General features: G+C 38.8%; 1 protein-coding gene across 2 annotated transcripts in view; it reads left to right on the top strand.

The window, feature by feature from the left end:
* Nucleotides 1-18056, top strand: part of MAP3K8 (mitogen-activated protein kinase kinase kinase 8) — a 95494-nt gene that overhangs the window by 31424 nt on the left and 46014 nt on the right. For both annotated transcript variants that reach the window (XM_044066679.1, XM_044066678.1), the window contains exon 4: nucleotides 14732-14993. In XM_044066679.1, coding sequence (XP_043922614.1) covers nucleotides 14732-14993 — 262 coding nt within the window. The remainder of the gene's footprint in view (nucleotides 1-14731; nucleotides 14994-18056) is intronic.

Here is an 18056-nt window from a genome sequence, read left to right as displayed (position 1 = left end):
AAGGAAAACCAGTGACAGGGGCATAGGCAGAGATCATGTGCTAATAACTGCACATAGTGTGATTGCACTTTCTGTTCCTGTATTATAAGAAAACAGGGTTTTCCCAGGTGACTAATAAGACATCTGCAAGTACGGTACAGTCAGTTATAGGCATGATCTGACGGCACCTATGCTGCACCTTACTTGCTTTGTGAAACTGAGCTTCTGTGTCACTAGCATTCTTATAGAACTTTTTATATGTCTGTTTTCAAGTAGAAAAATGGCAACAGAATTATGTTATTTACTGGCAAGCTTTGCTTTTTCCTGTGGTGGTGGTGCTGCGGTAGCGTTGTCGCCTCACAGTAAGACGTTGTCCTGTTCGATTCTCAGCTAGAGCGTCTTCTGTGTGGAGACATGCATGAATGGGCATACCTTCGTTGAAGGTTGTGCGTCAGGGCCGGCAACTCAGCACGTAAAAATCTACTGCCAATCATTAGCGGACGGAGTTCTGCTGTGGCGACCCCTAACCCTGAAAAGCCAAAAGACACAACAACAACTGGCAAGCTTTGCTTTTTACTGTCAGTCAAATATGAGAATGCAGTAAGAATTTTGCCATGACTTCTTTGTAACGGTTTGCTGTTTGCATTAAGTTTATTAGCCAAATAATGTTTAAGCTAAATTTAGTCCATTTCTAGCAATACTTTACAACCTAGCAGAGAAAAATGTCACTGTCTGAAAGGAGTGGAAGTAGTTATTAGTCATAAGAGGATGTTAAAATACTGTGGTTAAGTAAGGCCTGAAGGAATAGTTGGATAGAGGAGTCTTCCAGACAAACGAAAGAACAAAAATAACTTGTGCATTCATGCATAATTAAATGGAAAACTACAGATTTCTTCTGTACTTTGCATATTCTTGATTACAGGAACATCCTAGAATAAAAGTTCAGGCACATATTTTGGATTTCGTAATGTAGTTAAAGGACTGACTGGTATAAATGCTGTAGGGCATTGTTTGTTCAGTCCCTTTGCTGAAGCAGTTGTCGTAACTTATGTACAGGGGAGTGCATTTGACTTCAGGCCTATACTATCTGACAAAAGATCTTTGTTAATGGCTGGGCATGACAGCAAAACAGTGTGCTGTGCAGGATGAGTTGCAGCATGGATCCCACTTAAATGGCCATATGACCCAACTCAACCTGACTTTTTAAATGGGCCAGATGAAAGGTAAATGTTAACCACTTCCTTCTGAAGTTTTAGTAGATCTTTGTCTCTGTGCTTACTGAAATGATTGAATGGAGAACTACAAACGTCTGACAGCTATGAAGATGTAACTCACATAAATTGCAATGGGAAAACAGTTGCTAGTGTAGATTGTCGGTAGTGGGACATTAATGTAAATTAGAAGTTATTCAGGATCCTGATAAGTTTTGCCAAAGATTCTGCTTTACTCTTTGATTTTATTGGTAAATAGGAGTAAAGGAAGGATTAGAGTGCATTTGTTTATAAGAACGTCAAAGGCTTTTGAGGGTAGATACAGTGGGAAAGGAAAAGACCCTACACTTATAAGAGTAACCAGTAAAATACAAGAGGGGTGTGTGGTCTAATAGTTGGGAACTCATGTATGAGCACCTGGAACAGACAATGCATGCAAAGATTCAGTGCAGGCATTTGCTTGCAGTATTACATATGGCAGGGGAGGAGCAGAATGACTTGAGAGGTGATCATTGGTGACCCAAGGAGAAACATTTTAATTTAGACTTGTAACAGTGCAAGAAAGTCAAACAAGATGCAAGCCTGCAAAAAATGTCTGATTAACAGGAGGAGAAAGAAAATTATGGTGTCATTATGCATAACTTTTTAGGGTAGTTGTCCTTGTGGGACATTTTAAGCCTAGTTAAACTTCCCACCCCAATGGTAAGAATCAAATCCTGTACCTTGTGTTTATAGTGTAAACACATTAACCATCATGGCAAATCCCAGCCCCTTTAAGATGTTGAATTATACTGTAAGTCCATGCTTTTTTGATTGATCTGTTAAACTCATTTGTCAGCAAGTTTGTTGTTTTTCTTATTAGAAAACACTTGGTGGAAATGAGTCCAACACAAATGGTCAGACAATAACGGATAAAAAAAATCCTTTCTGTGTTTAACATAGCTTCCTTTTAACAATCAATAGCATTTGTATATTGGATAACAAATTTGGATGAATAAGGTTTAACAGTGTGTAACATTGGTAAATATTAGGCTAGTTGCCCTTTCAGGCCAGTTTAAGCTTAACCATTGTGTCGTCCAAGGTGGGAATCAAGCCCTGTACCATACATCTGTGAGATAAGCAACTTTAACCATTATGCCATTCTTCGACTTATGAAAGAACATGAGTTAATAACAAGACTGTAAACCTGTCATTGAAAGGGATGAGTAAGGTAGTAAAAAAGATGGTGGCTTTCAATTGACTGGTAACCTCTGCAAAATAATTTGACAGAATACACCCCTTTTCCGAACCAGTAGCATGAAAGCTCTAGCCCTTCACTGAGGTTGTATTGTGTCCTTTGCATGAATTCTCTCAACTGTTCTGAACCTTCTACTTCCATAAAAAGATTGCCATATGTAGCTGATACAGTGTGTGTTTGTGTGTGTGCGTGTGTATGTTGTTTGCTTGGTTGTATTTATGTATGTGTGTTTGTAAAAAAAAATGCTTTAAGATTGACTTAACAGTCCACTGCATTTGAATTGAGCTGTGCTTCCTTGCTGCTCAGTATTAGTAGTACAGAAAAGCCATGCAATTTATCTAGATTTTTATGTTTCCCCTGAAGTACATGAACCATTGTCTTGTGCATCATTGACTTCCTCCTTGCTTCTAGGATGTGACTGTTAAGTATGGGCTATTACTTCCAAAGAAAGTGAAGCCAAAAGCCTTCAAAATTTAAGATAAGAAACAGTTTAACTTCACCAGGGCAGTTACTTTAATAAAAACAAATTAGATGTATACATACAAGCTTTCATGTTCTAAAAATGTATTGTCTGCATAAATGACTTGCTGCGAGTTGCGCAGCAGGTAAATGGCAACTGAGGAAATCATACTGATCAGTATAGTGTGTAGTCCATTGGCAGCTCATAGCCTTAATTACCTGCTGTTTTCTCCAAATGCTTAGAGCATTGTAATGCCTGTATAGGAATGGGCACTGTTCCTATGTTATGACCTTTTTGCAGTGTATGAAAGTACTGCTTCACATTTTTATTTTCTGAAGAACACTTAGTACTTATTTCACTTAAATGTCAAACAAATACAAATTATATCAACTCATGTCGACCTATGGGAAAAGAAAAGGCTATGTATTCACTTTCTAATGCTTGTAAGTACTTGGCCTACCAGACACTTATACATGTTTGCAAACATTGTCTAAATCCAAGCAATAAAACAGTAACACCAGTGATGCAACAGGTAGCAGCTAATAACTGCAGTGCAGCATGGGGGGGTGGGGGAGTGCTGTGCTCTTGAATGTGTTGTCATTTGGGTGAGATCTTAGACTATGGCCCCATTTACCTGAGTTGGTGGGAGCTTAGGTAGGTGTAAAAGATCTTATTGCCAGCTGTTGAAAAGAGTAGGGGAAGATCCCTGATGCCCTGGACAAATATCTCCTAATAGTATAAATACCACCTTGGGTCTCCCCTGAAAAGGGTTCACTTAACTAGTGCGACTAGGCAATCAACTGAGGATAAATAAAATAAACATTTTGTCTTTGAACAAATAACAGTGTAGACATATGTGCCTCTAGTTACTGCCGTCACTGATGTTTGACAAGATTGCTCTCCACAGCAAGTGCACTGTACTCAAGATTGTCTCTTTCTAGAGTTCATATAGGACAGCCTAAGTAAAAATGCTAGGAAATTCTTATTTTTTGTTAGTTTAGTTGCTACCAGAAGCACTGGAATTGTATGGGTGTAGCTGTCCTACACTTGTGTAGTTTCTTCTTGTATATTACTTAATGTCATGCTGTCAGTGTGCAGGACAGTGTCTGTTTCATGCTGTCAGTGTGCAGGACAGTGTCTGTTTCAGTGAGTCATGTTTTCTGTAACACAGTATATACGTGATGAGTCCAAAATGAAGTCATAAAAACAGGAATGACTGACACCCCTAGTGGAGTGTTCTGTTTGCACGATTATGTTGTTTGGTTCTATACATGTTTACATCTGTAGTCAAATTGTGACTGTTTCTTTAATGTTCGCAATCTCTAGTATCGAGAGTCTTTCTTTTTCCAGCGATTAAAATGAGCGGGAGCTATTAAGAAATGGGTTCTTCTCTCTGTCTGATTGTTCAGTTCACTGAATCCTGTGGTTGAGTTCTAGCTCTTTAGGATGAGAGTTTCAGCTCTTACAAGTTCATTGCTTAACAGTTTCCTCATGGTAAATAGAATAAAGTGTTTCTCTCTCCCTCTCTCACTCTCTGTCTCTTTTAGAAAGGGAGATTCCTGTATGTGTTTTCCACACTTCCTCTTACCAGAAAGCTTTACATTTAGTGTAGATACAAGGGGCCTTCCTTTGTTTTGCTATGGTACGTTATGACTTTAGCTGCTATGTGCTCCATTCTCACATCATTTAGCAGTAAACTATGTGGTACATCTTTATTTGTGAACAAAGGGGTTCAAGGTGAACTGAAACATAGTCATTGTATGCAGCATGCATTATTAAAGGAAGTTATATTTTGCCCATTTGTATTTCCCCTGAATTTGCTGATAGAATATACTCTTACAGCTTATACATAACCTGTAAATAACTTTAAAATGGATGTTAGCTAGTGTAACTGGTTTGAGGGTTGCACACGTTATAAATGAACTGTTTAAATCTCACCATCATTTTATTGGCTATACATAATGCATCTGGCTCCTACTTCTGTTTTATGTGCATCGCTTGTGCATTGAGTGATTCTAAAATTTGTTTGTTTCTTTATATTTTTACATCTGTGTGCAGTACTGATCCATATTGAACTTTTTCAGCCTGAGAGCACTGTCTGGTTAAATAATTTGCTAGGAGTCCCACACTAGGCAAATGGAGGTGGAGGAATCAAACCTTGGACTAAAGGAAGCAAGTCATTAACAACTGTTAGCCTTAATCCTCTGCAGTTTCGGACGGTTTCCTATCTAGACTCTTTAGTCGAATTTTAACTCTGTCTTAGAGCTTGAGATTTTGAGCAACTGGCGCTGTCACTTTTACCCCAGTCATAGTACATAGGTGATTCTTTTCTGCTATAGAAAAATCTAATTTTGGTTGCAGACAGTTTATTTTAAAGGATTTTTGAGCTGCAGTCATAACTTAACAGTCACGTGTTTCACTTTCTTACTGAAAATGTTTTATTTTCAGGACTACAGTGATTAATGGAAAGGAGTGTAGTATTTACTTTTATATGAAAATTGGCTATGACGTAATCAGCTGAATTCTGATTGTCTAGGAATGGAGATCGGCATAATAGTTAAAGAATTTACCTTTCAGACCCAAAATACAGTTACCTGTGAGAGAAATTGACTAGATTTAAAATGGCCCACAATGACAGCTAGCCTAGTACTTACCTATGGTTAATTAGCTGCATTCCACTAGAGCATTTACACTGTAGGCTGGTATAATGGGCAAGGTGTTCACCTCACAGACAAAAGGGGCAGAGTTTGATTCTTAAATTTGAAAGGGAAATTGACTAGATTTAAAATGGCTCCCAAGGGCAGCTGTCCTAGAACTTACATATGAACCTATAGAAATTGGCTGTAGAGTGATCAGCTGAATTCTACTTGCCACATCCTTTGATCACCAACCCCCACACTTAACTAGATACATCTTTTGCTGAGATATGAGGAATCCTTCATATTGTGCATCAGCAAAAAAATGTGAATGAATCCCGAAATTCTGCTTGGTCAGGGATGCTTCCAAGTAATTATATTATGCACCAGTATTAATATATTTTGCCTTACAAGGCCTCAATTCTTCAAAGAAATCTACATAAAGCATTAAACATACAGGGCACCTAAGACCAGACACACAGCATACACGTAAAGTAATTCCCCCTCCTTCCAGACACACACACACACACACACACACACACACACACACACACACTGCATAATTCATCAAAAAAGATTTCACCAATTTCCTTTCAGTCATGTGCAGTTGACTTGTTTCTCACTAAAATGTGTTATGTGAGCATCAAACCTACTCCCTCCCTTACTGCTCTACTTGTGTAACTGAGGCTTTAGTGCCTCCCGTACCACATATTCTGCTGCTGTGTGAATTACATCACGGAAAGTTAAGAAGTTCCTTCTTGCTGTTTGTTTTGTTCCATGTCTGGAAGTAGGGTCTCCACATTTCTAAATGGTACTTCTACGAGTGTCTTGTACAACGTATTGAATTCTGCTGTGGCAGTCTGGTTAGTATTTTTGTGAGAAGAGGAACACTGTACATCTGATATTTGTTACAGAAGTAAATGTGCTTCTGACCTGTGTGTTGCATTTGTATAGAGGACTGGCCACAGAGTCACTTGGAATTAGTTTGTCATAAACCTTTTCAGTTTGAGTTTAATGTACCAGTAACTTTGCAGTCCTGTATAGTTCATCTTTAATTTATTTATTTATACATACATACATATGTTGTCTACTGGCTAAGTGAACTGTTCCATGGACCATTGTCAGCCATAACCCAGGCTACAATATTGAAGAAAAAAACAAGTAAAAATGCACTTAGGAATACAAAGAAAGAAATTAAGGCACTTGGCAAATATTGGATGTACAACATACAGTAAAGTGTGACACTGAATAAGAGTGGCGTACAGCAACGGTGGTCCCTCTCCATAAAGGTGGTGCCTCAACAGATCCTGGAAACTATTGCCCCATAAGCCTGACTAGCTTGGTCTGCAAAGCTATGGAAAGGATCATCATGGACCTCATAAATAAAGATATTGGGGACCTACAAACACTGGATCCTACCCAGTTCGGCTTTGTTAAGGGCAGATCCTGCCTCTTAAACCTGGTTGATTTCTTTGAAACAGTCACCAAGGCCATTGACGAGGGGAAGGTGGTCCACACAGCCTACCTGGACCTCGCAAAAGCCTTCGATACAATACCCCACTCGGGCATTATAGATAAGCTCACCAGCTTAAATATAAACCCCTATGTCACTAGATGGATTGCAAATTGGCTCAAGGACAGATCCCACATGGTTAGAATTGCTGGAGCCATGTCAGACTCCAAACCAGTTACAAGTGGTGTCCCACAAGGCTCAGTCCTGCGACCTCTCTTGTTCGGTATATATTTCTCGGAGGTACAGGCCAACACGGAAGGACTGTGGCTGACCAAGTTCGCAGATGACTGCAAACTGGGCGCCATAATCGACTCTCCAGCCGACACAAGCATCCTCCAAAAGGGCCTCATAGAAACAGACAACTGGTGCCAGAGCCATGGCCTCAAGCTAAATGCCAAAAGTGTATAGTCATCCCTTTGGCAAAACAAAGTGCTCACAAATTACCACATAGGTGGTAATCCATTAAGTACAGAAGAAGTAATTAGGGACCTGGGGACCCAAGTTGATAGCAATCTCTCATTTGACAACCACGTGGCCAAAGTGGTTAGAAAAACATTTTATATAGCCCACCTAATCATGAAGGGATTCACATCTAGATCAGGGAGGTCATCGTGCCTCTTTACTCATCCCTCATCAGGCCCATAATTGAGTACAATGCCCCTTTTGGGATGTACCTTACCAGACACCTGCAGCAACTGGAAAGACCCCAAAAGTACCTCACCAAGAGGATCAAAGGGCTCAAACAGATGCCATATGCTGCCCGGTTAAAGAAACTCCAGCTCTACTCAGTGGCATACAGCCTGTTCAGAGGCGATCTGTGCCTGACGTATAAAGCCATGTCCAACCCGGAATTAATGGACATGCTGCACCTCAGAAAATCCAAATCCCATCGAGCTACGCGCTCGAGAGACTTGAACCTCAGCAGTGAAATAAATAGGACATGCTGGAGGGACAGATTCATAACCCAGAGGCTCCCTTCACTCTGGAATAAAATCCCAGTCAAGGTTAGGCAGAGTCCCTCATTTCCTCTCTTCAAGAGGAATCTTGATGAGTGGATGGGAGATCGTAGGTTTACCCGGGTATCACTTCTGTGTCACTGTTAGACAGAGGCACAGTATACTAACCTCGAAAAAGGGCATAGCAAAATAAATTTAAAATGGGTGGCGAAAGCCAAACACTTTCTGGCTAGGCTTATAAATGCCCTAGGGCAGATAGCCTAGTATGAACCTATGAACCTATGAACATAAAACAATATTTGACAAAAATGTATACAGTATTAATAGTTAAATATACAATGTGTCACTATTAATACAGACTTGTATATAAGCATATTGCACATCTCACAGCACTGCACAATGTTACTGCAGTGTAATGGGTTATGCTTCATTAAGTAAACATTGCATGGCTGTGAAAAAGGGGGAGTTACTTATATTTGTATCACTTTTATTGTCCTAGGGTAGTATCAAATCAGGCTAAACCTACAAATTTTGAAATGGAACCAACAATACAGTGGAGCCTCATTATTAGTATAACTACATTGAACCTCATTTCTGTATTTTTAGGGCGGTGTAATTTTACTGTTAAGCGTGTTCCCATGGATAAGATAGTCATATTTATTTATTTAGTGCATTTATTGTCAGTAGGTCCTACTTGGCCTAAGATCCTATTATAAGGGGCACTCTGGGTATTAAATAACCCCAAATAAGACTGTAAAACAAAAAATAAAAGCATTTATTTCTTTTCAGTTTGTAAAAAGAATCAGACAAGCACTGATTTTTGTAACTTCAGTAGCTGTAACAATCATTTCCAGGTATGTCATCTGAAACTTATGAGAAGAGCAATATATATATATATATATATATATATATATATATATATATATATATATATATATATATATCTCCACAATGAATGACCGGAGAATAAATTGTAGTGCAAGTATTAAAGTTTAAGTTGAATGTAATTAACAGGTAGGCACACCATTCCTATAGGTGTCTTCTAATGGGATGGTGATGAGTTTAGTCTGAGTTACTCATGGGAATTAATCAAGTATTAATGAAGCAGCAGTGTTTCATAAATGCAAGATTAAACTCAAGTTATGTTTGAGAAGAAAAGGATAAGCTTTATGTCTGTACAGGAAGATTTTTCCTGTGAGTCGGCGTGAGGATGCTGTTCCCCTAAGGAATAGGTTAAACACAGTTCACTGGCAGAAAGCATTAGAGCTAAGGGTAGATAGAGATACCTAGCGGTGGATGCAGTATTGTTATGAAGAAGTCTGGAGATTGTACTGAACAGCATGTGTTACAAATGTTGTCAGAGTTGTGGCTGTTGTAGAAAACACAGCACCGTGATATTCCCTGCCATAAAGGTCAGCTATCATCCCCTGCAGATGGCTTTTATCGAAGATGGTAGGCAAGTAATGAGAAATTGTGAGTGGCAGTAGTCTCAGGGAAAGGCAGTGGTTGATTGGAGAGAAAGCTGCAGTTTTCCCTGATGAGTTTCTTTTACAATTCCAGAATGGTGTTCAGCTAAGGAAAAGCAGCTCCAAAATAGCAGAAATGCAAGGTTCTACCAGGTTTTTATTTTATGTTAAATGAGTAATACAATTGATGCTATATGCTCAACAAGCCAGAATTTATAGTAACTTAAAATATTTATCTCTTCAGGGATCTAGCATTTTTTAAAATATTGTTTTCACATTTTCTGATAATTTATGGTAAAATCTCTAAGTAGAAAAGAGGGGAGGGGGCTGCACACCCCCTCTTTCTGCATCTCTTTAAAATATATTTTGTTCATCTTGGCTCTGTAGACCTTCCCTCCATAGCTCTCAACCTTCCATCTCCAAAATGAGGAACATTAGCCCTCATAATGTGGAACAAATGGGAAAAATGTGGAACACATACTAATGGCTTACTAACAACTTCACCTAGGAAGGCCATACGATGGTTAAAATATGCTGGTTTTACTTACAGAGATCTTTTAATGAATTGATATGATTCATTTCTATTTACCATGGATTTCACTTAAAAAAAAAATTCCTAAAACTGAATGTGTGACTTTCAATGTAGAACTTTGAGGAACATGAACTTTTTAAGACCCCAAATGAGGTACGTTCCTCGTAATGAGGTACACTTGAGATGTATGCCTCCCTCCCCTTCTTTATGCCTCTATTATATATATATTTTGTTTGTCTTGGTACTACAGTCCTGACCATAGTAGATTTTGCAGTCTACTCATTTCCTGAAGTCTGAATTGATAGAGTAAAGGAATTTCCCCACTGGCCTGGCTAAATTCCCCCCAGACTACACAGTATGAATACTACCTTGGGGTTGGACTAACCAGTCAGCAAAAGGTTAAGTAAGCAAAGACCTCCACATTATCTCATTATCTCATTTTAGCTTCTTGTTTAACTCCCCCCACCCCCACCCCCACATGCGACATTTTCTAAACTGGAATCAGTCTTACTGCTGCTGTCTCAGGCGTGCTTGTTTTCAGTGGTGGTGTTTTTTTTTTTTTTTTTTTTTTTTTTGTGCGTGTGTGTTTTTATATTATGTATCCTTCTCTATCCCCAGCTTCAGGCTCCTCCTGCAACTTATCAGTCTAGTCATAGCTCATTCATTCTGCAGTTGGGGTGAGGTCATACAGCCTGTTCATTCACCAACTGAGGCAAAGACCTATGAGGCGATTCAGTTCAACTTATTGTCGTATATAGGCACACAGGCTGGTGACAGTAACCTTTAGGGATCATGTGTGGGGGAACATGCACAGTTTGGGGGGGGCATTACTTTTCTTGTGGTCTACATCACTACTAGGGCAAGAGTTTGGGTGACGTTAGAACAAGGTGAAAAATGCTTCCTCCACATATGAGGGAATGATGCAGGTCCCTTAATGGAGGAAGTACTTTTCCAGTAGAAAGACAGGTCTCTCTTCATGGTCCCAGTCTTGAGGATTAGCCAGACTCGCAGAGTAGGTGGAATGGCAAATCCTTAGTCACAGATAGAGATCAGAAAAAGTAAGTCTCTTTTGGGCCCTGGTTTGGGGGGGGGGTCAGGCACATTTGGCCATGGTGGGGAGGTATCTGCTGCTGTTAGCTGAAGCAGAAGAATAGATGGGGAGGGATAAATGTATCCATGTGTATGCCTGCATGAAGGCCCCTTTTGCACAGTTCGTGCTGTGAGCCTGGGTGAAATTCCCAGTTAGGAGAACAAATGGGCAAGTCTGAATGTGGTGCTTGATGGTTGGCAGGCATGATAATAAAAAGCATTTAGAATAAAAACATTGGTGATATCTATTATGTATATGTAGCTATGAAAAACAAAATCTATGGGTCTTGCATATGATGCAGCTACATTCTGCTGATCCATCCTTCATTCCACTCCTTGTAAAATTACTTTTTGCTATGTAGGAGCTTTCTTGGGCTTGTCTTGCAGGTTGAATGTCCGTATAGCCCAGTCCTGAATCTGTGCCACCAAGAATGGATTGCAAGGTGGTACTAGAAAGGAAAGTCTGTGTACTTATTTCCTGTAAGTTTCTTGCTGAAGCAAAATACAGATGATGTGTGTGTGTGTTTGTGTGTAGGTGGGTAGGTATGCAGTGTGTGTATATTTGTGATGGTCTGTGTGTATGCTTTGTTTTACACTCATTTATGTGCATTGTGTCTGTATATCTTAATACATTTTCTAAGGTGGTGCTAACAGTATTTCTGTTTGTTTTGCCTAGTTGTCGTACTTGGACATGACACCACTTGTTGATTCCCACATAACAATTTAGTAATGACTTACAGGAACATTCCACTGGCTGAATATGGTGAACTGGGTTTATACATACTTAATATTATTCTCTTTATATTTTGTTATTGTTATTATTTGTTTACAACTGTCTCACAACTAGGTCAGAACCTAAATCTTTATTAAATTACATTAAAGTGTGCATGCCTGAACCAGTGAAACTTGTTATTTTTGGCTTCAAAATATGTTAGCATTATATTATTCATTTTGTAGACATCTGTAGGTTCTAATGTATACTGCCAAACTGCCCACTTACCTGTACTAAGTACCTACTAAAGTCAAGTCCTCTGACCTATGTGTAATCTTTAGCTTTGAGTCACATTTACATAATATATTGGATGTTTCTTCATGAATTACTTCTGCTGGGACAGTGTTTTTTTCAGTGCACTCAGGTCACGACAGTCTTTTAAATCATGAAGTGGTTTTATTACACGGTTGATGGACTGCATGTAGACATTATACCTTTATTCATGCATGTATGTTCCAGACTTGCTGTTGTTTGGTATTTGCTACATTTCCCCGATGTGCAAATGTGTACATCTTTCAGCTTTTCACTGTGTTGGATTACAGATGGTCTTTACAAATCTTTTTTTTGCCTATTTATCCAACCTGTGAAGTTCTTATTTAATATGCATTTCTGCCACAATTAAACATGCCTTACTGTAAGAGATTTGTGGAATTTTTCAAATAAAAAATGGAGGACATTGGGAGATGTTAATCTGTGAGGGGTGGTGCATATGTTCCCTTTGTCCGACTTTGGTGTGTTTGGTTTTACTGTAGAGTCATCTATACTGCATGATGGCATTATTACTTCTACAGCCTTCTTTTTGGGGTGTTCTTCTATAAACCTTACCTAAGTATAGAAGGAGGACTTCTAGCTAGTTGTTCTTCATCCATTCTCCTTTTAGAGGCACATAAAGAAGTAATTATTTGTTTGTTTTTTCATCAAGGAATGTGCTTCCTGAATTTGTGCATTTTTCTTTAACTTGCTGGTGGTTTTCTCTCCACACAAAAACGTTTATTCAACACTGAAGAAGGCAGTTTATTGCCGAAACCGGTCTGTTTAATAAAGTCTTTTCATCCACACTACTGTTTTGGTGTTTGTGGCCTTGATTGCTGTATCTGCTGGCCAACTGTGTTTTTGTATGGTATCTTCCGGCCGTGCAGCACCCACGCGCACAGCGTTTGGTTGGTTTTCTCTCCACAATATGCTGTAAGAATTTGTTGATTCTTGAGGCACACTAATTAATAAATATATATATATATATATATATATATATATATATATATATATATATATATATATACATATACACACACACATACATATGTGTGTGTGTGTGTGTATATATAATATATAATATATATATATATATATATATATATATATATATATATATATATATATATATATATACTGGGACAGACACATTTCACAGACAGTGTGTTGAGGTACTGAGGTATATTTCTTTATTTTCTTCATGTTATAATTTGGTTGGGTACCCTGCTTGTGGTGAATAATTTCACATAAAAGCCATGTGATGTAGTTCAAGACTGACTTCTCTCACTGTCCTCTGCCTCCTTCACTGTAGGCACAAACAAGGTATACAAGTTTTCCTATTTTCGGGTGGGGCTGCTGCAAGCTGGATTGGCTTGGTGAAGCTAATGATGCCCCAGTGTAAGACTACCTACAGTGTCTAGATGAAGCAGGTGAACATGCGTCATCAACTGTCTGATGTCAAAATTCACCTGCTAAACATAATGCCCTTGTTTTATTGGAAATGCATAACGACCATTTGGGGATGTGCAGTACATGGATGAGATATTGGATATCCAAGGCAGTGACTTGTATTTGTAAACTTGAGACAGTTGGAAAGGCTTTGGCCTTGATAGTGGTGCTTGAGAGGTGAATTTCTTGGCATCCATGTTGAAAACTCATAAAAACAGGTTATGATCAGAAACACAATCATAATTCTTTGTAGAGCTTTATCTACTCCATGTAGTACCAGTTAGAGAGAAGATAGAGAGAAAAAGAGAAAGTGTAGGATTGCAAAGTGTTTTACCGTAGCTGATAGGTTGTAAAGCAGTGCTTTCAGACAGCAGCAAAACTCTCACCTTCATTGCTTAGGAATTTAGGACAAATCCAAAAATAATCTTTAAAAGTCATAGTGATAACTTCTGTGCCATACCGTCTTATGTTGGCGACTGTATATATATATATATATATATATATATATATATATATACACACACACACACACACACACACACACACACACACAATGTTTACCTGCTGCAATATCCACTTATAATGCTTAGATGATTTATTTTAGATAGATTATTTCAGTCATTCATTCCCTATTAACCCACTTACTTTACAGCAGGTTTGTGGGGAGTGAGGCTGAAACTGTTCCAGCACGTAGAGGGCACAAGGCTGTGAAATGATCCTGAAATGGGCAGCAAACCCATGACAAGATGAGTGCATGCATGCATGTGCACACATGCATGCACACCCACACACACTCTGTCTCTCTCTCTCTCACTTACGGCACACACCTGTGGCATGTCTTTGGAATGTGGGAGGAAAGTGGAGCAGCTGTTAAAAATGCACACAGACACAGGGAGAATGTACTCACTCTACAGAGAAGGCACATCAAGGCCTGTACATGCACAAAAGCATCGTGATTCTGCAGGTGAGCCATTGCTCTGGTTCCAGTGGCATCTGTTTTGTGTCAATTTTTGTTTTATAGTACTTTTAACAAACCTTTATCAAATCAACCTGCTGTTTTATTTTTTTTCATTTTAAAATGTTTTCTGTTAACAAAGCTTGCTAGAAGAATTATATACACTTTTAAAGTAATCTGAGGGATACCTTTAATACTTTGCACTCCTGTTTTTTGTTTCTTAGATTCCAGTACAGCAGTTTAAACCTGCAGATGTGGAAATTCAGGCCCGATTCCACCATGAGAATATTGCAGAATTGTATGGAGCTCTGCTTTTTGACGATACAGTTTATCTTTTCATGGAGGCAGGTGAAGGTGGCTCAGTTTTGGAAAAGCTGGAGACCTGTGGACCAATGAGGGAGTTTGAAATCATTTGGGTGACCAGACAGATTCTTAAAGGACTTGATTTTCTTCATTCAAGAAAAATTATACATCATGACATAAAACGTAAGTTTTTTTTTATTTTTGTCTATAAACTAGTTCTTCACATAAGTCCGATCACATCTAACCTTTCAACATACTTCGACCCATTTCCTATTACATTCTAAAGCATATATAGAAGAACTATAGTAAAATTATTCTCCTTAACTTGCAATTATGTTTCAATATCTTTCCTCTAGTGCATCTCTTCCTACTACAGGCTAACAGTCAGTGTAGTATTTCTATGAAAATTGCTCAGCTGCTGATTGCTATTAATCCGTAGGTTCATAAATAATATAATAAATATAATAAATTATATATAATAATAAATCCTGGTTTACATTCTAGAGGTCACGCATTTCCTGATAGAATTCCTCACTTTGTTTCATCCATCCAGCCTCAGCCCCTTTTCCCACTGTTGCACATGGAGTCGGGGTGTCACTTCAACAGTGACAGTCATCTCAAGCCAATGTTTACACCACTGGGTGGCTATCCCTGCAGTGGTAGTTCAGCAGTACCACTCACTCACACCTAGGGCCGGTTTAAAGTGTCCAATTCACCTGCTGCATGTCATTGCAGAGTGGGAGGAAACCGGAGCACCTGGAGGAAACCCATGCTACTGCAGGGAGGACATGCAGATTCCTCACCAAACACACCCCAGTCAAGAATCAAACTGGAGAACCTCTTGCTGCGAAGCAACAACACTAACCGCTGCACCACCGAGATTTCCTCACTTTGTTTATTTATGATTAATTCTCTCAGTTCCTGTACTAAACTATGCAACAATGCCATTAATAAGTTTGTTTGCATTAATGTATTTTTATCCATTGTTACATGCTTCATATCTGTATTTCTGTGTGAGAAATGTCAAGTCATGTATATGTAAACCTTGTATTTGTAATTATAATCATTGTTTCATGTTAAATGTGGAACTTTTTTCCCTGGGCCTCTGCTGAAAAAAGGATCTTTGTCCAGTCGGACTTTCCTGGTAATCAAATCTAAAATAATTAAAATAAAAACTGCTTTATATTTTGTTCGTGTATGTTGGTATTTTACAAAGGCAACGACTTGAGAGAAGACTTATTTTAGCACAGAAACAATCAGTACTAAGTTTAATATCATATAAATATTCCTGTTTATCTTAAGATCTTCAGAAGCATATGCATTTTCTTGTATAATCCCTGAGCTGGTAATACAGAAAAAGCGCTAAAAGACTTCTGATATGAGAAGAAATGAAAAGTTTAGCTGTCAGCTTTGTCAGTAAAATCCAAACTGTACAACTGAAAACTGCCTCTTGCTAGAATTTTTGTATCCCTTTTTTCCACACAATCTTCACATCTAACAAGAAGCAACATTTCTGAAGGAGTTTGAGCAACTCTGAATAAGAATTAATAAAGTGCCAGACACACACAATTTGCAGTTAACCTATGTAGTCTCAAAAATAAAATAAAATAAAAAGTAATAAATATCCACATTTTCTTTCTTTCTTTCTAATTAGGTACTGTTCTTCAGTTTTGGTAATGTTCAGCAGAACAAGTAGGGTGATTGATGCTCTGTTATGTATTAAACAGTTGGTGGACTGCTTCTTGCAGGTGATTGTATTGAATCTTCTCATCCTGAGTAACCTCAGCAATGATCCTGATATCAAGGTGCAGTCTTTTTTCAGAAGTAATTTATTATGTTTAATATCATCCACTAAGAATCACTTGCTCTCTGGCCCTCTTCTATAAGGGGTACCTTCACAAAGAGCTACACCAAGTGTCTCTGGTTGCTTGGCACTGAGGGTATCCCTTAAAACTTTCTTTCTTTTGAATCAAAGTTTAAGTCATTAGGCACCACTTGTGAGACCCACTTATCTTGGGTTATGTCTCTTCACCTTTCTGCAAACATGGCTAGCCTAACTCCAATCTGCTGTACACTGGAAAGGAAAGGAGGAATCTGGGGATACTAAAGGCTAAACTGGAGTATGACATATGGCTAGGGAGGGGAGGGAGTCCTGATGTAGGCATTACTTCTCATTTTTGGTGGTGTAGCCCTCAGGCCTCACCCCAGGTTTCCCTCTGTGATTTGTCTGCCATGTTCTATTTTGCATTGTCTTTTAAGCTTTGCCCGCTTACCTTTTCCTTGATGTTGGTAAGAGGGCCAAGTTGTAGATGGGTAGCTGTCATGCCTGGGGATAGCTGGATGAAAAAGTTGTCTGATTGAATGTTTTTCCCCTTCCCTTCCAGTCTAAAATATTTTATGAGCTGGTGTTCCAGAGTGCACATCCTTGTCTAATGGGGTTTAAGGATCTCTATCTTGACATCCTCTTTCAGGAGCTATGTCCTGAGCTAGGTACATGTACAATTGATGGACACTATGGCAGCTGCTTTGGATACTAAGTACACAGCATCATATCTCTGCTTAATAGCATGTCTGCCAATCTACAAATTTATCTAGACCCACTGCAATCTGCTGTCAGAGCAGCATCAGTTATACTCTTAGTCTCTGCAATTAATTGTTTTAGGACTTCAGCCTGATGCTTAAACCATGCAGGTCTGACAGTTAAGATCTTTAAAAATAAGTTTGACTTCCATATATTCTTTCTTTTTTTCCAATGTGGTCTAGGATGGTTACTGGGAAGAGTGTTTAGAAGCTGGAACCAGTGTGTACCCTTTTTCAGGATCAGGGATTGATCTGCAACAGGGGGGTTGTTGTAAAGAAAAGAACAGGACACAGTGGCCTTGTAAAAGCAGTTTGGCTTTTTTGGAGAAAGTGTCTGGTTCCAAAGAGGCTACAAAAAACACATCCTTCAAATATTCCAAGACTGGAGGAATGGGCACAGGTGTAGTTGATTCTAGGCCCTAAAGGTCATGATCCTTTGCACCCTGTAACTCCTCCTAACATTTTGTTTTTCCTTTTGTGGAAAAAGTCCCTTTCACAGTGTCCTGCCATAGTGTGCACATAAACAAAGGACCCATGCTTGACTATATAAAGTGCTTCACCATCCAGTACCTGTTACCCAAAGAAGGATCACACTGAAAGATCACTCATTCTTCAAACCAGAAAAGACCTCACAGTCAGAAAGAACTGATTAAAAGTGTAAATATT

The sequence above is a fragment of the Protopterus annectens genome, chromosome 3.part1, assembly GCF_019279795.1.
Source record: "Protopterus annectens isolate FY-2018-M chromosome 3.part1, PAN1.0, whole genome shotgun sequence".
Lineage (NCBI taxonomy): Eukaryota > Metazoa > Chordata > Ceratodontiformes > Protopteridae > Protopterus > Protopterus annectens.
The sequence above is the reverse complement of the archived record's forward strand: the minus strand, read 5'-3'. Positions and strand labels throughout refer to the sequence as shown.